This window comes from Hyla sarda, unplaced genomic scaffold (genome assembly GCF_029499605.1).
Source record: "Hyla sarda isolate aHylSar1 unplaced genomic scaffold, aHylSar1.hap1 scaffold_422, whole genome shotgun sequence".
NCBI lineage: Eukaryota > Metazoa > Chordata > Amphibia > Anura > Hylidae > Hyla > Hyla sarda.
In genome coordinates, this window is record NW_026610437.1 from 13,736 (window position 1) to 35,080 (window position 21,345).

At 50.9% G+C, this 21,345-nt stretch overlaps 2 protein-coding genes and 1 long non-coding RNA gene across 6 annotated transcripts in view; 2 read left to right on the forward strand and 1 right to left on the reverse strand.

The window, feature by feature from the left end:
* Positions 1-21,345, forward strand: part of LOC130334001 (zinc finger protein OZF-like) — a 29,770-nt gene that overhangs the window by 2,834 nt on the left and 5,591 nt on the right. The window contains exon 1 of one of the 4 annotated variants that reach the window (XM_056553868.1): positions 19,161-19,377. The exons of 2 other annotated variants lie outside the window; for them this stretch is intronic. In XM_056553868.1, the coding sequence (XP_056409843.1) occupies positions 19,300-19,377 (78 nt within the window). In that variant the 5' untranslated portion in view covers positions 19,161-19,299. Of the gene's footprint in view, positions 1-19,160; positions 19,378-21,345 lie in introns of those variants that run through there. One more of the 4 variants, XM_056553869.1, reaches the window with a different exon arrangement.
* Positions 28-4,626, forward strand: LOC130334003 (zinc finger protein 664-like). Its single transcript, XM_056553870.1, has one exon. It carries the CDS (start codon positions 81-83, stop codon positions 501-503), a length of 423 nt encoding a protein of 140 aa, XP_056409845.1. The 5' UTR covers positions 28-80; the 3' UTR covers positions 504-4,626.
* Positions 12,005-19,107, reverse strand: LOC130334004 (uncharacterized). The gene is made up of 3 exons (XR_008876029.1): positions 19,033-19,107; positions 14,102-14,205; positions 12,005-13,938 (listed from the first exon to the last, which is right to left on the reverse strand). It is a non-coding gene; the product is annotated as an uncharacterized LOC130334004 (long non-coding RNA).

A 21,345-nucleotide genomic window follows, 5' to 3' on the forward strand; every position in this document is an offset into this window, starting at 1 on the left:
GATTGGTTCCTGTGGGAAAAATCACTCCAGTTCTTCATTCACAAAGCTTGATAAATCTGGGCCCAAGTCTTTTTGGACACATGAAAATTCACACAGGGGAGAAGCCATATTCATGCTCAGAATGTGGAAAATGTTTTAAAAGTAAATCTGAGCTTGTTATACGTGAGAGAATACACACAGGGGAAAAGCCATATTCATGCTCAGAATGTGGGATATATTTTAGACATACATCACATCTTTCAAATCATGAAAGAATTCACACAGGAGAGAAGCCGTATTCATGTTCAGAATGTGGTAAATGTTTTAAAAGTAAATCAGATCTTGTTAAACATCGGATAATTCACATGGGAGAAAAGCCATATTCATGTTCAGAATGTGGTAAATGTTTTGCACAAAAATCAGTTCTAGTTATACATGAGAGAATTCCCACAGGAGAGAAGCCATATTCATGTTCAGAATGTGGTAAATGTTTTGCACAAAAATCAGTTCTAGTTATACATTAGAGAATTCACACAGGAGAGCAGCCGTATTCATGTTCTGAATATGGGAAATGTTTTACACAAAAATCTAATCTTGTTATGCATGAGAAATATCACACAGGAGAGAAGCCATATTCATGTTCAGAATGTGGGAAATGTGTTATAAGTAAAGCACATCTTACGATACATGAGAGATCTCACACAGGAGAAAAGCCATACTCATGTTCAGAATGTGGGAAATGTTTTATTAGTAAATCACATCTTTCTGTACATGAGAGAATTCACCCTGGAGTCTGATAGATGAAATAATAAATGATAAAAATCTAATAATATGGAGAATGGAAATCTGAGATCTCAGGTAACAGTAAAATGTGATGTTTTCTAAGTTTTGTTGTGAGAATTAACCCTTGAATAAACTTCATAATGAAACCTAAGCAGAAGCTAAAGCCAACATCATCTCTTGGTCATCAGCACCTGGGGTCATGTGACCTTTGTAGGTAAATAACGGTAATGAGAAGTAATATGTAATGCTATTGTGTATCATTTAGTAGTGACTTGTAGCTCTACACTACAGTATGATTGGATGATTTCTATGGATGATAATGATTGGTGATTACTATGTATTACCTCGGCCTCATTTCCATTAGAAATATTACTGATTGTATCTCATGTGTCACTTCTGTCCTATCAGGATCAGGACACTTCTGTGTTGTCGCCAATAACCCTTAGGCCGGGGTCACACACAGGATTTTTTTGGTATTTTTAGGTAAATCTAGAGATCTACCATAAGACAAGGGATCAGTTTGACCATAGACCCCAATAAGTCCTGACCCCATTAAACAAGTAGTTGTGACGTCCGCTTCCCCGGACCAGGAGAACAATTCTCCCACTTTATAGAGGGTTGAAGCCATTTCTAGAGGAATCTTAGAGAACAGAGCATTTATCCAGGAGGGAGACGACATTCACAGAGTGACCGGGTAATGTCTATGTTGTATATAACAGAAGTGATGACCTATTAATGGGGGAATGTACGAGAGACGTCTTCATAAGATAGAGGAGGAAACTTATCAGGTAGAAAACAACAGAAATACAATGACTGAGGATCTATAGGAAGGAGGCGGTGTAGCACGAAGACATGGAGGGTTCCCCCTAAAAGGAAGTGTATGGAGAAAGTCTCCAGCTCTGACCAGGGACAGACAGGTCAGCACTGCCCGAGGGTCCGTGACATCGGTGGGGGGGTGGGGGGGACAGATGACCGCAGCTGCCAGCACTCTTTATCAGCGACTGCCGCCCAGGACCTGCTTTGTATCGGCTAGATGGGGAGGTGTAGGACCTGTGATGATGTCACAATCATGTGACAGTGGTGACACAGGGGCGCAAGTTATACTTGTCAGGTCGTGACGCCAGGGCACCGTTAGCTTATAGACGGTGCGACATGGAGACAGCTTCTCCTGGTCCAGGCACGGCACAATAAACACACAGATGCCTGGTTAAGGATAAATGTCTTTTAGTAAGGCAGGAGTAGATGGTACAACACACACAGCTCAGAGAAGAGTAGAAGAAATGCAGTGTAACCTAAGGGAGCCCTGTGGCCTTGCTGGGACTTATGGTGCTTTTCACCCACTTGAATTAGACTTGAGATTTGGACATTTAGAGATACACCACGCTGACTAGGGTTCTGCTAAGGTCCAATTACCAACACCACCAGGGTATGACTCCCCAACTGTACGGGGAACACTTGCAGAATAGCGCGGTCGCTTGAGTTGAGCGATTGTCTTTTCGGCTTCCCTGGGAATCACCTCACACTACTTCCAACTCCTTCCCTCACTGCAGCTCACATGGAGAAACTGAAACTAAACTGGGGCAACTCCTCCCATCTACACTATATACAGGGCAATTTGGGGTTTCCATTGGACAAACAGGGTCACCTGGTTACACTGCATCTCCTGTCTTAAAGGTACAGTACACATATAATAGAAGAACATAGAAAGTACAGCAACATGCACAAACACAGTAAACAATAGAACAGTGGGCCTCACACAGGAGCAGCAGGCATGACCGAGGAGATCCACAACCCACAGGACAGCCCCGGTGCTGGGACACCACATGACCAGTATATGAACAGGATAAGTAATGTATTTACACAGTGACCACACCAGCAGAATAGTGAGTACAGCTCTGGAGAGAGGTTGGGTGTGTCTGAGCTCCTGTGACTACCAGCAGACTATCAGAGAAGTAGAGTTTTTTTTTTTCACCAGCCCCTACCCAGGTGTGTGGCAGGCGCCTGGGTAGGTTTTTCCTGCTATGGACCCCAGAATTCCATCGTCCACTCCCCGTTTATGGCCGGCTGGGAGTGTGAGGGAGCATGCGACGGCCAGTAGCCAGGATGGGGTGAGGCGTTCAGCTAGGACCCACAACATCCCCCCCCCCTTCCCCATCCACTGCTGGAAGCTGCAAAGCTTCCAGCAAAAGTGTCTCCAGGCAAAGGAGTGCAGGAAAGGCTATGGTATCTGGTTCCTCTGAACCCCAGCAATGGGGAGTAAAGGGGCCCAGAGAATCCCTGGCTACCTTCGGATCCAGAATCCAGGCTAAGATGGCGGAATACGAACAACTTGGCAAACAACTCAGAGGCCTGAGGGAAGAGCTGAAGCTTGTATCTTACCAGGCAAATCATGCAACCAAGACCAAGAGAGCAGCATTCACTGCAAAGGTGAGATCGTTAAAGAAGGAGGTGGAGGATCTGGTGCAGCTGAGGTCGGACATTGTGGCTGGAGCTGGATTCCTCAGTGAGAAACTGATCAATAAGGAAAGGTTCTCCAACATGCGTGCCTCCAGAGGTTCAGGAAACAGCATGATGACTTCCAGAGCGAGGAGGAGGAGATGGAGGAAGGTGATGGAGGTGAGGAGGGCAATGTGGGTGGGGGGACATGGGTTCTGTTGATGCCACCAATGTTGCCCCTGACCCCCCACTTACCCTGAGTGAGGACTACATAATGGCAGCTCAGGTGGCCTTACCTCCCTCCAGCGAGGATGAGGACGGTGATGGCAGTGACTGTGGTGAAGGCAGTGGCTTGGCGGATGGGGGTCTCCTGCGGGCAATTGTGATGCAGGAGTCCCCCACCCGTCTGGAAAATTTTTCTTTTGGAGAAGATCTGGGCCCAGAGGAGAAGAGGACGAATAAAAAAAAGGGCAAGAAGAGGAAAAATACTGAAGGGCAGATAAAGTTTGTGTTTTCTCCCCTCCAGCAGTCTGGGTCGGCTGAGAAGTCAGTTCAGGGTGCTGGTACCCCCAATCTGCCAGACCCCGTTTCTGTAGTGGAGCGGGGCCAGCATGGGGGATACAGTAGTGCACCCAAAATGTCTGCGGGTGCTATAGAAAATAAAGGGCACCCTCCTGTGAGGGGGGAGGGTGTCCAGGCACCAGAAAATGGCAGCAGTTTCACCCGTTCGGCGGGCGGTCCCCCGGTTGAAGTGAGCGGTACAGGTCCTGGCACTGCAGGGCACTCCCCTGTGAGGGGGGGAGTGTCCGGGCACCGGACCTTGGTGGTTCAGGGGGCGGTCCCCTATGTGCGGTCAGTACTGTTTCTGGCGCTGCAAAGCACTCACCTGTAAAGGGGGAGGTTCCCTGCAAGTCAGCTGCAGTAGGCGGGGCAGGAGTGCGTCCGGAGGGACAGCTCCTGCCAAAATCTATGACTTTGTGTGCGGGGGCGGGGCCATCCATATCAGAGGCGGAGCCTGTGTCTGCACCCCAGAAGACTGGAAATGCAACCCTAGTCCTGAAACCGGCGACCCTAATACATAATGCAATAGACCCAGCCAGCCCAGCCTGTAATATACAGAGTGTAGGCAAGAGTGAAAGTGAGAGCAAAAATGTGTGGAAAAATGGTAATGTGCAGAGTGTGAGTTATGGTAGTGAGCATGGGAGGAGTTGTAGTAGCAATGTGGATGAGGGGGGTGCAAGCGGAGTGCAAGTGTTGGGTGCAAGAGAGGGGTGCAAGTGGGGTGCAAGTGGAGTGCAAGAGGGGGGTGCAAGTGGAGTGCAAGAGAGGGGTGCAAGTGGAATGCAGGTGAGGAGTGGTAGTGGAATGGCAGAGAGAGGTTTGACTGACACCTCAGCTAAGAACAAGGGTCCTGGTTTGGGATCTGGGTCAGGTCCTGGTTCGAATGCCCCCCCCCCCCCCGGTAGTGGCTGCTTCTCCCAGAAGTTATGCCAGCGGCACTGCCGGGGGATCAGGGGGATCCCCATCTCCATCTGGCTCTGGGGGTCACTTGCAACAGCGCCTCCTGGAGGCTCTACGTAGGGGAGACAGGTCAATCCAGGTAGAGGGGAGGGGTGAGGTTGACCTGTCTTTTTGGATAGAAAGACATGGCTTAGGCGCCTTCCGAGAACAAAACGGGGGGGTGGTTTGGTCCCTCCCAACATCCGGGCAGGAAAGTGGCCATAGGAATGTGGTCCGTTTAGTGTGGAGGGGCGAAGATGCGTGTCCGCCTCGGGGTAAGGTGGTTGAGCTCCTCCTCCGGATGGAATTCAGGGCAAGTGACATCTTTGCCCTGATCCACCCCTACGGTACTTCCGAGTTTGACATCAGCTTCGTTCGGCCGGAGGGTTTGGAACTTTTCTGGTCGAACTATGAGATGGTGAAAAGTGAGCCCGGCTGGCGGGATTTTGCCGTAAAGGCGATATCCCGTCAGAATTTGGCCAAGAAAGTGACCGTTTTGACACGTAACGAGTCACTATCTTGCTATGACATCATGACCTGGCTCAGCCGATATGGGGATGTGACGGACATGCCAAAAAAGAACTATGACGAACATGGGATCTGGTCTGGGGCCTGGACATTTTCCGTCAAACTGAAGCGTTCGGGGAGCACTGTTGCCCACATCCCATCAGCTGCTTTTCTTGGGAGAGACAGAATTCAAGTTTTCTACCAGGGGCAGCCCAAGGTCTGTCACAGGTGTGACAGCCCCACCCACTTTAGCGCAGCCTGTACAGTGCAGGTCTTCGCACTGTCCGGTGGCGTAGGTCATCTTGCCGCATCCTGTAGGCAGATCCGGTGTCATCTGTGTGGTGTCTTAGGACACCCTTTCAGCCGTTGTCCTAGCGCTTTTGCTCGGGCGACTGTCACCTTGGCTGGGGAGAACAGTAACGTTGCCTCAGCTGGGGAGGGCACGAGTGCGGGTAAAGGTGCAACAGGGTCAGTGAGGAGGAAAAGTCCCGCCAAGCTGAGGCGGGAGGCTAATCGCAGAAGGAGCAGGGAGCTGGAGAGTTCCCATGTGGCAGGGTTAGCTTCTGACCCTGCTCCAGAGGTTAGTCCTGAAACTGCTGAGGCCCTGGAGGAGAATGTGCTGGAGGAGGAAGTGAGAAGAATCTGTGGAGAAGAGGGCAGCAAGGCCGATCTTTCCGATTCCTCCCACTATGAAAGTGTGGATGAGGAGGGTGAAGAGCGGCCAAAAAAGAAGGGCAATAAAAGGGGAAATAAGAGGTCGGAGCCCTCTAGTCCCCGTGCTACGGACCAGGTCCCAAGCGGAAGCCTACCTGCCCCCCCTCTGATTGATCTGTCTAACCAGTACTCTGTCCTTGATGACATCTCCTCCCCCTCTTTGGAGGGGGTGGTCGAGGATGGGGTACCTGAAGTGGGGGAGCCTCCGGGGGGAACTGGGCCCTGTCCTGATGGGGCGGTTTCCTCAGGGGATTGGGCCAAACCAGAGCCAGACAGAGATGGGGATTCAAAAATGGACCAATCAGAGTCTAAAAAAAGGCTAAAAGAGAAAGAAGCCTCCTCGTCTGGGGATGAGGGGGTAAAGAAAAGACAGAAATGAGGGGGTTAGGGCCGTCTAACTCAATCACCCATGATGGGGTCACTCACCCCATTGATGCTGGCATCTATTAACTGTGCCAGTATAAAGTCTGATACGGCTAGAATCGCAGCCTTTGATTTTCTCGGCCGTGTTGAAGCCGACATTTTCTTTTTACAGGAGACCAGGTTGTCAGATCTAGCCTCCCTGGTAAAAGCCAGGAGAGAGTGGAGGCGCGGCCCCTCCCACTGGTCTCTTGTGGCTGAGCCGTATAGTGGGGTGGCGGTCCTTTTTACGGCTCCTGTTGAATGCAGACGGGTTATTGAGTTAGAAATGGGGAGGTGCCTGATCTTAGATGTCCTCATGAAGGGACAGGAGCTCCGGCTCATTAACATCTACGCCCCACAAACCAAGTGGGGACAAAAAGATCTCTTTATAAGGATCAAGCCCTTCCTTTTACTAGCCGGCAAGTGATCTTTGGAGGGGACTTCAATACTGTCACGAGGTCCCAAGATAGGAGAGGCTCCAATGGTCCGCTGGCTTACGACAGCATAGCTCTCAATAATATAGTTAGGGAAGCTCGCCTAGAGGACGCCCACATCCGGAGCCCCTCAGGCCACGCGGGTTTCACCTATCATCGAGGTAGCTGCAGGTCTAGAATAGACAGGTTTTATTTAAAGGAGGAAGCCGTCTCTTCCGCAGTGTCCGTGGTTGAGGTGGAGTTCTCCGATCACTGTGTGATATTGTTTTCCTTGAATGTTTCAGAGACCCCCTGGATGGGTAAAGGTTATTGGAAGCTGAATTCGTCCCTCCTGGAGGAAGCGGAGATAAGACAGTCCTTTGAGGATTTTCTTCAGAGTCAGGTACCTTTACTGGACCTTTGTAGTAGTAAGTCAGAGTGGTGGGAGATATTCAAGAAGCGGGTTGCGGGGTTCTTCCGCCAGCTCTCGAGCCTCAGGTCCCTGAACAGGTATCGCTTGTATCAGGGTCTGAGGAGGAAACTCGAGCTTCTCGTATTGACTGGAGGTAGCTGGGAGGATATCTCCAGAGTGAAGTCCTTGCTGATGAGGCATCAGTATGATAGGCACGCGTCTTTGGTTTTTGAGAGGGATTTTGGGAAGTACCGCTCGCCCGACCCTTACAGAAACTGCAAGATGTCAGTGAGTAGTAAAATCATCTCAGGACTGATTGATAGTACAGGATCTCTGAATCGGTCCAGATCAGGGATCTTGGAGGTCGTCAGATCCTTCTACTCGCACCTCTTGGGAAGGAAGGATCTAAATCGAGACAATATGTCGGCTTTCCTGGCTGAAACCATTCCTGAGACAGGAGTAGACCCCTCTCTTGATGTTTTGGCAGAAGAAATCAGGGAAGAGGAAGTGAGACTAGCGATCGAGGGGCTTGCCCCTAAGAAGTCGCCAGGTCCGGATGGCTTAACATCCGAGTGGTACAGGACCTTTAAGGAGTCCTTAGCTCCCCTCTTGACTGGGGTATTCAATGAGTGTCTCTCCTCGGGCACTCTGCCGACGTCAATGAGGAGGTCAGCCCTGATTCTTCTGTCAAAGAGTAAAGATCCCAGCCATATTGAGAATTGGAGGCCCATAGCTCTTCTCAATACGGATAGGAAGCTTCTGGCCAAGATACTGTTTAATCGGTTCGTGAAGTTTGCACCCCGGCTCCTTTCGGGAGCCCAGCATTGCTCGGTTCAAAGCCGAAGCACCTTAAGTGCTGTTCTCAGTGTCCGGGAGGCAGTGGAGCGGAGCAGTGCAGGTCTCTGGAAGGGGTACATGCTGTCCCTGGATCAGGCCAAAGCATTTGATCGGATGAACCACGAGTACCTCTGGTCCGTCCTACTGAGATATGGCTTACCGAGTACATTTGTGAATTGGCTTGTGACTTTATATGCAGGGGCAGAGAGTTTCCCGCTGGTGAACGGTTGGTCTGGCCCCTATTTTGTGGTGGGGTCCGGAGTCCATCAGGGTTGTCCTTTGAGCCCGCTTTTATATGTGTTCACATTCGATCCCTTCATCCGGACGGTAGATTGTGGGCCGTTGGCGGGAGACGGGATGAGTCTGGCGGAGCTGGATGTTGCCCAGAGAGTGGTGGCGTACGCTGATGATGTTACCATTTTCGTGTCCTTGCAAGAGGAGGTCGATGTGGTGATGTCGGAGGTGGACCGCTACTCGGAGGCATCCGGGTCTAAGATCAACTGGGATAAGTGTGAAAGTCTCTGGCTGGGAGGGGGAGATCCCATGTTTGATCTCCCGGACACCCTCCCAGGACCCCAAGACTCAGCAAAAATCCTGGGCATCACATTCGGCCAGGCTGTTTATCCCACTAAAAACTGCGATGGTAAGCTCTAAGATGCCACTCAGAAGGTGGACCAGTGGAAGGATTGATCTATGACCCACAGAGAAAGGGTACACCTGATCAAATCGTACCTGCTCCCCTTGTTTATCTATCTGGGCAGTGTATGTATCTTGCCAGAGGCTTACTACACTAGGATCTACAGCCTGTTTTTCCAACTGTTATGGGGGAACAGGATGAACCTAGTCAAGAGGGAGGTTATGTACCACACGAGGAGACTATGGGGTTTATCTATGGTAAACCCGGTGGTGTTCTTAATGAACACCTTCTTGAAAGCTAACATCTCAAACCTCTGGTCAGAGAGGGCTCCTCCGTGGGTACTCTCCTGCAGGGAATGGTTTCTGACTTTTTTCCAGGAATGGGAGACAGGAGGGCAAGTGAAGGACCTCTGTACGCCCCATGGGCATCTTCCGGCTTACGCTACCCCGACTCTGAAGGCGATACGTCGGTGGGGTCTGGGAGTGTGGGAGATCAGGACCCAGTCAAGGCAGTTCCTTGACAAACGGGTTCTGTTGACCCACTTCCAGAAGCCTCTGGCGCTCAGGGACTGCCCAGGTCGGGATCTGAGGGTGGGGTTGTATCTTTTGAACATGAAAAGGATCCCCCAGAAGTTTTGTGACTTGGCCTGGCACTGCTTTCAGGGGAAGCTATATGTGAGGAACAATTTGAAGTGTAGGAGATCTGATGACCGGGGATGTCCCCGAGAAGAGTGCGGGGACATGCTGGAAAGCATGGACCATTTCCTGCTTCATTGTCCCTTTAATATAGGGGTCTACAACAGGGTGGGTGCTTCCATCAGCTGGAGTCAACTTGCCGGCCTTACCTATCCAGAGTGGGCTTATGGGGCATTCATGACCCTGGGTGGCCCTGATCGGGGCACTTTATTCTTAGTTAGCTTAGTAGTCAGGTACTACACAGTGTTTAGTGTCTACACAGCGGAAAGTTCTCTCTGAGGTGGAGGTCTGTAGGAACATCACCTGTGACCTTGGGAAGATCAGGTCTTTGGAGTATGGCAGTCTTGGTACCAGTAGGGCTTCTCTCCTATGGAGAGGGTTGTGTTTTGATGTGCCCTAGGTACTAGACCTTTTGGGTAGAGTACCCTGGTTTTGGTTAGGGACAGTGATGTAGGCACAGGGTTAGGGTGATAGAAGGGTCAGTTTACTTTTAGGGATAATGGTAGGGAGAGAGGTAGGGTGGAGTTAGGGAAAGAATGTAAATTTTATGTGTATCAGGATTGCCATCCTTCTGCCTGGTGGTGGGCTAATGCATGTGAACCATAGCTTTTTGTTTTGTTTTCAGATGTTAAGGTTATGAAGGGCTTACAGGCACCGAACTTGGGCTTAAAGTGGGTTGTATTGTTTTTTTATGTATATTATAAAGCTGGTTATGGTAAAGTTGGTTGGGAGGCGTTTTAGGTCGGGAGGGTGTATTTGTGGGTGGTGGTTGTTTGTTTTGGTGGACCTGGCATGGGTCAGGCCCACACCATGCAGTGCCCCCTCCTCAGCCCACACCATGCAATGCCCCCTTCCCACACCATTCAGTGCCCCCCTCCTGTGTGATAGTAGGGTCAGTTTACTGGGGGCACTGCATGGTGTGGGCAAAGGAGTACAGGAGGGGGCACTGCATGGTGTGGGCAGAGGGGCACAGGAGGGGACACTGCATGGTGTGGGCAGAGGGGCACAGGACGGGACCCTGCATGGCGTGGGCAAAGGGGCACAGGAGGGGGCACTGTCCCATGTACAGGAAAGCGGGTGGTGTGGGTGAAGGGACAGTTTAGAGTAGGTTGTTTTATTATATTTGTAGGTGTGTTTTCTGTATATTTATAGGTGTATATAGGTTATATGTATATAGTAGGTATAGTAAATATATTTTTGTTTATTTTATATCTTGGTTTGTGTATTATATAGTGTTTTATATACCGTATTTACTCGAGTATAAGCCGAGTTACCCCCCCTCGGCTTATACTCGGGTGAACTCTCCACCCGCAGTGGTCTTCAACCTGCGGACCTCCAGAGGTTTCAAAACTACAACTCCCAGCATGCCCGGGCAGCCATCGGCTGTCCGGGCTTGCTGGGAGTTGTAGTTTTGAAACCTCTGGAGGTCCGCAGGTTGAAGACCACTGCGGCCTTCGACATCATCCAGCCCCCTCTCACCCCCTTTAGTTCTATACAGTACTCGCCTCCGCTCGGCGCTGGTCCGGTGCTGCAGGACTGTCCGGTGAGGAGGTCGTCCGGTGGGATAGTGGTTCCAGGCTGCTATCTTCACCGGGGAGGCCTCTTCTAAGCGCTTCGGGCCCGGCCCCAGAATAGTCACGTTGCCTTGACGACGACGCAGAGGTACGTTTATTACCAACGTCCTTCTGCTTCATCGTCAAGGCAACACCTCTATTCTGGGCCCGAAGCGCGGAGAAGAGGCCTCCCCGGTGAAGATAGCAGCCCGGAACCACTATCCCACCGGACGACCTCCCCACCGGACAGTCCTGCAGCACAGGACCAGCGCCGAGCGGAGGCAAGTACTGTACAGAACTAAAGGGGGTGGTCTTCAACCTGCGGACCTCTAGAGGTTTCAAAACTACAACTCCCAGCAAGTTTTTGAAACCTCTGGAGGTCCGCAGGTTGAAGACCACTGAGGGCGGATAGTTCACAAGAGGATGATGACAAGGGGATGATGAAGGGGGGTGTGTGGGATGATGACAAGGGCATGATGAAGGGGGGGTGTGGGATAATGACAAGGGGATGATGAAGGGGGGTGTGGGATGATGACAAGGGGATGATGACAAGGGGATGATGAAGGGGGGGTGTGGGATGATGACAAGGGGATGATGACAGGGTGATGATGATGAGGGTCTGGATGATGACAGGGGGGGATGATGTATTTCCCACCCTAGGCTTATACTCGAGTCAATAACTTTTCCTGGGATTTTGGGGTGAAATTAGGGGCCTCGGCTTATATTCGGGTCGGCTTATACTCGAGTATATACGGTAGTATTTATGCACCCCACCCACCTCTATTAGGTGTGTATAAGGTGCTGAACGTCTCAGACCTTGCAATGCCTGTTAAACTGAATTCACAGAGGCATATTCACAGTGTAGGGTCCGTCCCAATGAGGTCACCTTACCGTGGTGGGATGGTCCAAACTATTTGGCCGCCAAATTGTGAGCTAAGTACCTCACTCTTTCATTTTTTGCACTATAGCTGTATAGCATTTCATGTTTTATCTGTATCTTTGTGCTAGCAGTGTGCTGCTGTATTCTCCTGTTTGTGTTTATAGTAGTGATAGATGGCAGTCGAAACAGTTTTTTTTGTATCCGTTGTGGACTTTTTTTTTTTATTTAATTTTTTTATGCTTGTTATGTTTTCTGTTTGTAATATGTGATTTTCCCAAGTTTGGGTGTTTTTGAGTTGTAGATTTAGTTTTTTAATATGTTGTAAAGAAATGGTTATGTGTGTGCATGTGTGTAGTATGTGGATAATATAGTATTATTATTAATTTAAAAAAAATGTAATAATTCGGAAAAAAAAGTATTAAAAATAAAATTGTGTGCGGTGGGAGTGCTTGTTGTGTTTTTGTAATGTGGGATTTTCCCAAGTTTGGGCGTTTTTTTAGTTAAAGCTAAATAATGCTATTTTTTTTTTTTTTTTGCACATTAGGTATGCATGCATGTGTGTTTGGTTATGTATGGTGTAGTACTAGTATTTTTAGGAAAAGCTGGGCTGTCCATTTAGGCAGGATTTTTTGTTCTTTTATTTAAATATATGGTTGGGTTTGTGTTATTTCATGCTGTTGTTTTCCGTTATGGCAAAGTTGTGCTGGTTTTGTGTATGTTATGATTTATATTTTTCTAATAAAAGATTTACAGGATATAACTCAGGATCAGTACAGGATAAGTAATGTAATGTATGCACACAGTGATCTCACCAGCAGAATAGTGAGTACAGCTCTGGAGTATAATACAGGATATAACTCAGGATCAGTACAGGATAAGTAATGTAATGTATGTACACAGTGATCTCACCAGCAGAATAGTGAGTACAGCTCTGGAGTATAATACAGTATATAACTCAGGATCAGTACAGGATAAGTAATGTAATGTATGTACACAGTGATCTCACCAGCAGAATAGTGAGTACAGCTCTGGAGTATAATACAGGATATAACTCAGGATCAGTACAGGATAAGTAATGTAATGTATGTACACAGTGATCTCACCAGCAGAATAGTGAGTACAGCTCTGGAGTATAATACTGAATATAACTCAGGATCAGTAGAGGATAAGTAATGTAATGTATGTACACAGTGACCTCACAAGCAGAATAGTGAGTACGGCTCTGGAGTATAATACAGGATATAACTCAGGATCAGTACAGGATAAGTAATGTAATGTATGTACACAGTGACCTCGCCAGCAGAATAGTGAGTACAGCTCTGGAGTATAATACAGGATAAGTAATGTAATGTACACTGCTCATGAAACTAAAGGGAACACTAAGATAATTAACATTATATATATCCTGAAATAATGAGGATCTGATATACTGAGAGCTGCAATAATTTTTTTTTTTTTTTCGGGGGGTGAGGGGGGGTGGGGGTGTGGACAAGTTGATATATTCAATGGGACTACTTTTTAACATATAATATCCACTGCTAAATAAAGTGAACACTAAGATAACACATGGTAATTCTGTATGAATGAACTAATCGTATGAAATAATTTCCTCTTTACATAGTTGAATGCGCTGACAACAAAAATCACACAAAAATGATCAATGGAAATCAAATGTATCAACCCCTGGAGGTCTGGATATGGAGTCACACTCAAAATCACAGTGGAAAACCCCACTACAGGCTGATCCAACTTTATGTAATGTCCTTATAACAAGTCCCAATGAGGCTCAGTAGTGTATGTGGCCTCCACGTGCCCATATGACCTCCCTACAACGCCTGGGCATGATCCTGATGAGGTGGAGGATGGTCTCCTGAGGGATGTCCTCCCAGACCTGGACTAAAGCATCCGCCAACTCCTGGACAGTCTGTGGTGGATGGAGCGAGACGTCCCAGATGTGCTCAATCGGATTCAGGGGAACGGGCGGCCAGTCCATAGCATCAATGCCTTCCTCTTGTAGGAACTGCTGACACACTCCAGCCACATGAGGTCTAGCATTGTCTTGTATTAGGAGGAACCCAGGGCCAACCGCACCAGCATATGGTCTCACAAGGGGTCTGAGGATCTCATTTCGGTACCTGATGGCAGTCAGGCTACCTCTGGCAAGCAGAGAAGGAAAGGTAGAATTTCCAGCTTTCATAAAAACAAAGAGTTTATTTCAATCCATTAAAAAATACAAAGTACAAAAAATGAAGTGCAAGTTAAAAGCCAAATTAAACACGGATGCATTTGGAATTATCAATAAACCTTAATCATAGCGATATATTAGCAGAGGAACAGGCTCCTCTATATATACCTGTAAGTGAGGTGGTGAACAAGGTAAAGGATCCCCCCCTGTAGAGGACGAAAACACACGGTCAGTAATTATTCCGGTGTGAAGTTCACACCTGTGTTCCAAAACTGGTACATACAGGGAGACAAAAAAAAGAGAGGAAAAATAACATCACGACAGAATATACAAAACAATATTCATATATGTATGTAAGGTCATTCTTGTAATTCAGTCCTCGTGGGAATCTGTTATCCAGACGGAGGATCCAGAAAGCCTTTCATCTGAATACCAGTTTCCCCCAGTCTCCACCTCTACTGGGGGGTTTAACCTTTTCGATGCTTTGTATGATCAGGCTGGATAGGTCACCTGCATGCTTCTCATTGAAGTGTTTTGCCAGTCCATTACGTAAACCATGGAAGAGTGAGCTTACTCTCCAAGTACTTACTTTAATATTTGTACCTCTGGCAAGCACATGGAGGGCTGTGTGGCCCCCCAAAGAAATGCCACCCCACACCATTACTGACCCACCGCCAAACCGGTGATGCTGGAGGATGTTGCAGGCAGCAGAACGTTCTCCACGGCGTCTCCAGACTCTGTCTCGTCTGTCACATGTGCTCAGTGTGAACCTGCTTTTATCTGTGAAGAGCACAGGGCGCCAGTGTCAAATTTGCCAATCTTGGTGTTCTCTGGCAAATGCCAAATGTCCTGCACGGTGTTGAACTGTAAGCACAACCCCCACCTGTGGACGTTGGGCCCTCATACCACCCTCATGGAGTCTGTTTCTGACTGTTTGAGTGGACACATGCACATTTGTGGCCTGCTGGAGGTCGTTTTGCAGGGCTCTGGCAGTGCTCCTCCTGCTCCTCCTTGCACAAAGGCGGAGGTTGCGGTACTGCTGCTGGGTTGTTGCCCTCCTACGGCCTCCTCCACGTCTCCTGATGTACTGACCTGTCTCCTGGTAGCGCCTCCATGCTCTGGACACTACGCTGACAGACACAGCAAACCTTCTTGCCACAGCTCGCATTGATGTGCCATCCTGGATGAGCTGCACTACCTGAGCCACTTGTGTGGGTTATGGACTCCGTCTCATGCTGCCGCTAGAGTGAAAGCACCGCCAGCATTCAAAAGTGACCAAAACATCAGCCAATCCTGTAGCGTGTATGGGAGGTAGGAATCCCGGCAAGGGTCTCCTATTCTTCCCATGGGTAACAATCGCGGCGCTGCAGCGCTACACCGGCGGAGTGAAATTAGCAGTCGAAGATAGCGCAGAGGATGGTGATCACTTTTTATTAATAGTCATAAAAAGGATCAGTTCAGGATGGACAACGCGTTTCAGAGGGGCTCCCTCCTTCGTCAGGTCCGCCTGACATTAGCGCACCCAACAAAGGTGAGAAGGCTCTTATCCACCTATCTACCTACCATCCATTATCCACGGATAACCGGCACTATTAGCACCGCATCTGTCTGTCTTTTTTCTCCCCTACATATCAAAACATCAGTCAGGAAGTATAGGAACTGAGAAGTGGTCTGAGGTCACCACCTGCAGAACCACTCCTTTACGGGGGTGTCTTACTAACTGCCTATAATTTCCACCTGTTGTCTGTTCCATGTGAAATTGATTGTCAATCAGTGTTCTTCCTGAGTGGACAGTGGGATTTCACAGAAGTGTCATTGACTTGGAGTTAGATTGTGTTGTTTCAGTGTTCACTTTATTTTTTTGAGCAGTGTATGTGTAAAATACATCAGTTAGGTGTGGACAGAGGGGCACTGCATGGTGTGGGCAGAGGGGCACAGGAGGGGGCACTGCATGGTGTGAGGAGAGGGGCACGGGAGGGGGCACTGCATGGTGTGAGGAGTGGGGCACAGGAGGGGGCACTGCATGGTGTGGGCAGAGGGGCACAGGAGTGGGCACTGCATGGTGTGAGGAGAGGGGCACACAAGGGGGCACTGCATGGTGTGGGCAAAAGGGCACAGGAGGGGGCACTGCATGGTGTGGGCAGAGGGGCACTGCATGGTGTGGGGAGAGGTGCACAGGAGGGGGGCACTGCATGGTGTGGGGAGAGGTGCACAGGAGGGGGGCACTGCATGGTGTGGGGAGAGGGGCACAGGAGGGGGCCCTGTATGGTGTGGGCAGAGAGGCACAGGAGGGGGCATTGCATGGTGTGGGCAGAGGAGAGGGCACTGCATGGTGTGGGCAGAGGGGCACAGGAGGGGCGCTGCATGGTGAGGGTAGAGGGGTACAGGAGGGGGCACTGCATGGTGTGGGCAGAGGGGCACTGCATGGTGTGGGCAGAGGGCACACTGCATGGTGTGGGCAGAGGGCACAGGAGGGGGCACTGCATGGTGTGGGCAGAGATGCACAGGAGGGAGCATTGAATGGTGTGGCTAGAGGAGGGGGCACTGCATGGTGTGGGCAGAGGAGGGGGCACTGTATGGTGTGGGTAGAGGGGTACAGGAGGGGGCACTGCATGGTGTGGCTAGAGGAGGGGGCACTGTATGGTGTGGGTAGAGGAGGGGGCACTGTATGGTGTGGGTAGAGGAGGGGGCACTGTATGGTGTGGGTAGAGGAGGGGGCACTGTATGGTGTGGGTAGAGGAGGGGGCACTGTATGGTGTGGGTAGAGGGGTACAGGAGGGGGCACTGCATGGTGTGGGCAGAGGAGGGGGCACTGTATGGTGTGGGCAGAGGAGGGGGCACTGTATGGTGGGGGTAGAGGAGGGGGCACTGCATGGTGTGGGTAGAGGAGGGGGCACTGCATGGTGTGGGTAGAGGAGGGGGCACTGCATGGTGTGGGTAGAGGAGGGGGCACTGTATGGTGGGAGTAGAGGGGGGGGCACTGTATGGTGTGGGCAGAGAAGGGGGCACTGTATGGTGGGGGTAGAGGAGGGGGCACTGTATGGTGGGGGTAGAGGAGGGGGCACTGCATGGTGGGGGTAGAGGAGGGGGCACTGCATGGTGGGGGTAGAGGAGGGGGCACTGCATGGTGTGGGTAGAGGAGGGGGCACTGTATGGTGGGGGTAGAGGAGGGGGCACTGTATGGTGGGGGTAGAGGAGGGGGCACTGTATGGTGGGGGTAGAGGAGGGGGCACTGTATGGTGGGGGTAGAGGAGGGGGCACTGTATGGGGTAGAGGAGGGGGCACTGTATGGTGGGGGTAGAGGAGGGGGCACTGTATGGTGGGGGTAGAGGAGGGGGCACTGTATGGTGGGGGTAGAGGAGGGGGCACTGCATGGTGTGGGTAGAGGAGGGGGCACTGTATGGTGGGGGTAGAGGAGGGGGCACTGTATGGTGGGGGTAGAGGAGGGGGCACTGTATGGTGGGGGTAGAGGAGGGGGCACTGCATGGTGTGGGTAGAGGAGGGGGCACTGTATGGTGGGGGTAGAGGGGGGGCACTGTATGGCGTGGGTAGAGGGGGGGGCACTGTATGGCGGGGGTAGAGGAGGGGGCACTGTATGGCGGGGGTAGAGGAGGGGGCACTGTATGGCGGGGGTAGAGGAGGGGGCACTGTATGGTGGGGGTAGAGGAGGGGGCACTGCATGGTGTGGGTAGAGGAGGGGGCACTGTATGGTGTGGGTAGAGGAGGGGGCACTGTATGGTGGGGCTAGAGGAGGGGGCACTGTATGGTGGGGGTAGAGGAGGGGGCACTGTATGGTGTGGGTAGAGGAGGGGGCACTGTATGGTGTGGGTAGAGGAGGGGTCACTGTATGGTGGGGGTAGAGGAGGGGGCACTGTATGGTGGGGGTAGAGGAGGGGTCACTGTATGGTGTGGGTAGAGGAGGGGGCACTGTATGGTGTGGGTAGAGGAGGGGTCACTGTATGGTGTGGGTAGAGGAGGGGGCACTGTATGGTGTGGGTAGAGGAGGGGGCACTGTATGGTGTGGGTAGAGGAGGGGGCACTGTATGGTGGGGGTAGAGGAGGGGGCACTGTATGGTGGGGGTAGAGGAGGGGGCACTGTATGGTGCGGGTAGAGGAGGGGGCACTGTATGGTGGGGGTAGAGGAGGGGGCACTGTATGGTGGGGGTAGAGGAGGGGGCACTGTATGGTGGGGTAGAGGAGGGGGCACTGTATGGTGTGGGTAGAGGAGGGGGCACTGTATGGTGGGGGTAGAGGAGGGGGCACTGTATGGTGGGGGTAGAGGAGGGGGCACTGTATGGTGGGGGTAGAGGAGGGGGCACTGTATGGTGTGGGTAGAGGAGGGGGCACTGTATGGTGGGGGTAGAGGAGGGGGCGCTGTATGGTGGGGGTAGAGGAGGGGGCACTGTATGGTGGGGGTAGAGGAGGGGGCACTGTATGGTGGGGGTAGAGGAGGGGGCACTGTATGGTGGGGGTAGAGGAGGGGGCACTGTATGGTGGGGGTAGAGGAGGGGGCACTGTATGGTGGGGGTAGAGGAGGGGGCACTGTATGGTGGGGGTAGAGGAGGGGGCACTGCATGGTGGGGGTAGAGGAGGGGGCACTGCATGGTGGGGGTAGAGGAGGGGGGCACTGTATGGTGGGGGTAGAGGAGGGGGCACTGTATGGTGGGGGGTAGAGGAGGGGGCACTGTATGGTGTGGGTAGAGGAGGGGGCACTGTATGGTGGGGGTAGAGGAGGGGGCACTGCATGGTGGGGGTAGAGGAGGGGGCACTGTATGGTGTGGGTAGAGGAGGGGGCACTGTATGGTGGGGGTAGAGGAGGGGGCACTGTATGGTGGGGGTAGAGGAGGGGGCACTGTATGGGGTAGAGGAGGGGGCACTGTATGGGGTAGAGGGTCACATGATATACACATTAGATCCTCACAGTCAGTGACGGCCGCACACAATCCCCTGTGGTGACACATTCCCTTATGTCCTGTAAGAGTTAATATCCCCCCCTCCCCCTCTGTCCCCGCTGCTTCCTGTCACTGCTCCCATCCCCCTCACATCAGTCACCAGAGAGGATCCATCTCTACAGACATTATACACACAAAACTCCTCACCTTCTCCTCAATCTCTACGGGACTCTAGTGTAGGACCTGTGATGATGTCATAATCATGTGACCAGTACATGTGGGGGCGGAGCTCAGCAGGTTAGAAGAGAATGTGGACGAAGGACCTGTGAGGATGATCATGTGACAGGAGTGGGAGGAGCTCAGCAGTGTAATGAAAAGTAATGTCTGAGGTACCATTATATGAGGAGGTTTGTTACATTGTGTCAGCTTTATAGGTGAAACCATCATCTCCTTCTCCTGAATGATCCCCCAAGGATGGACAAGGACAGGAATGAGATGACTAAGAGAATATTACACTTCACCTTGGAGATCCTCCACCTGCTGACCGGAGAGGTGAGGTGACCCATCTACATTTCCACCATTGTTGTCCCCATCTACATTTCCACCATTGTTGTCCCCCATCTACATTTCCACCATTGTTGTCCCCCATCTACATTTCCACCATTGTTGTCCCCCCATCTACATTTCCACCATTGTTGTCCCCCCATCTACATTTCCACCATTGTTGTCCCCATCTACATTTCCACCATTGTTGTCCCCATCTACATTTCCACCATTGTTGTCCCCCATCTACATTTCCACCATTGTTGTCCTCCATCTACATTTCCACCATTGTTGTCCCCCCATCTACATTTCCACCATTGTTGTCCCCATCTACATTTCCACCATTGTTGTCCCCCCATCTACATTTCCACCATTGTTGTCCCCACATCTACATTTCCACCATTGTTGTCCACATCTACATTTCCACCATTGTTGTCCCCCATCTACATTTCCACCATTGTTGTGCCCCATCTACATTTCCACCATTGTTGTGCCCCATCTACATTTCCACCATTGTTGTCCCCCATCTACATTTCCACCATTGTTGTCCCCCATCTACATTTCCACCATTGTTGTCCCCCATCTACATTTCCACCATTGTTGTCCCCATCTACATTTCCACCATTGTTGTCCCCCCATCTACATTTCCACCATTGTTGTCCCCCCATCTACATTTCCACCATTGTTGTCCCCCCATCTACATTTCCACCATTTTTGTCCCTCCATCTACATTTCCACCATTGTTGCCCCCATCTTTGGAGCCGCTCTATGTTCTGGATGTCTCTTTGTAGGTGAGGTCTCCAGAACTGACCCCAGTATTCCAGATGTGCTCACTAGAGCTCTATACAGGGGGCACAATCTCCTCTTTGTAGTGAGGGAGGAATACTGGGGTCAGTCCCCTCATTGTCTCTCTCCATACACAGGATTACACCATAGTGAAGAAGACATGGGGGGAGTGTGTGGCCCCCAGCAGCCATCTCCATGAGTCAGGAGGACTGAGCAGGGCCCGGGGCCCCATCACGGAGCCTCCACCTCACTCACTGATACATGAGGAGAAGATCCTAGAACTCATCCACAGGATCACTGAGCTGCTGACTCGAGAGGTGACACTGCTGGGACATTATACAGTAATGGAGGGGTCTGGTGATGATTAGAGAGGTGACACTGCTGGGACATTATACAGTAATGGTGGGGTCTGGTGATGACTGGAGAGGTGACACTGCTGGGACATTATACAGTAATGGAGGGGTCTGGTGATGACTGGAGAGGTGACACTGCTGGGACATTATACAGTAATGGAGGGGTCTGGTGATGACTGGAGAGGTGACACTGCTGGGACATTATACAGTAATGGAGGGGTCTGGTGATGACTGGAGAGGTGACACTGCTGGGACATTATACAGTAATGGAGGGGTCTGGTGATGATTAGAGAGGTGACACTGCTGGGGCATTATACAGTAATGGAGGGGTCTGGTGATGACTGGAGAGGTGACACTGCTGGGACATTATATAGTAATGGAGGGGTCTGGTGATGACTGGAGAGGTGACACTGCTGGGACATTATACAGTAATGGAGGGGTCTGGTGATGACTAGAGAGGTGACACTGCTGGGACATTATACAGTAATGGAGGGGTCTGGTGATGACTGGAAAGGTGACCCTGCTGGGACATTATACAGTAATGAAGGGGTCTGGTGATGACTAGAGAGGTGACACTGCTGGGACATTATACAGTAATGGAGGGGTCTGGTGATGACTGGAGAGGTGACACTGCTGGGACATTATACAGTAATGGAGGGGTCTGGTGATGATTGGAGAGGTGACCCTGCTGGGACATTATACAGTAATGGAGGGGTCTGGTGATGACTGGAGAGGTGACCCTGCTGAGACATTATATAGTAATAGAGGGGTCTGGTGATGACTGGAGAGGTGACACTGCTGGGACATTATACAGTAATGGAGGGGTCTGGTGATGACT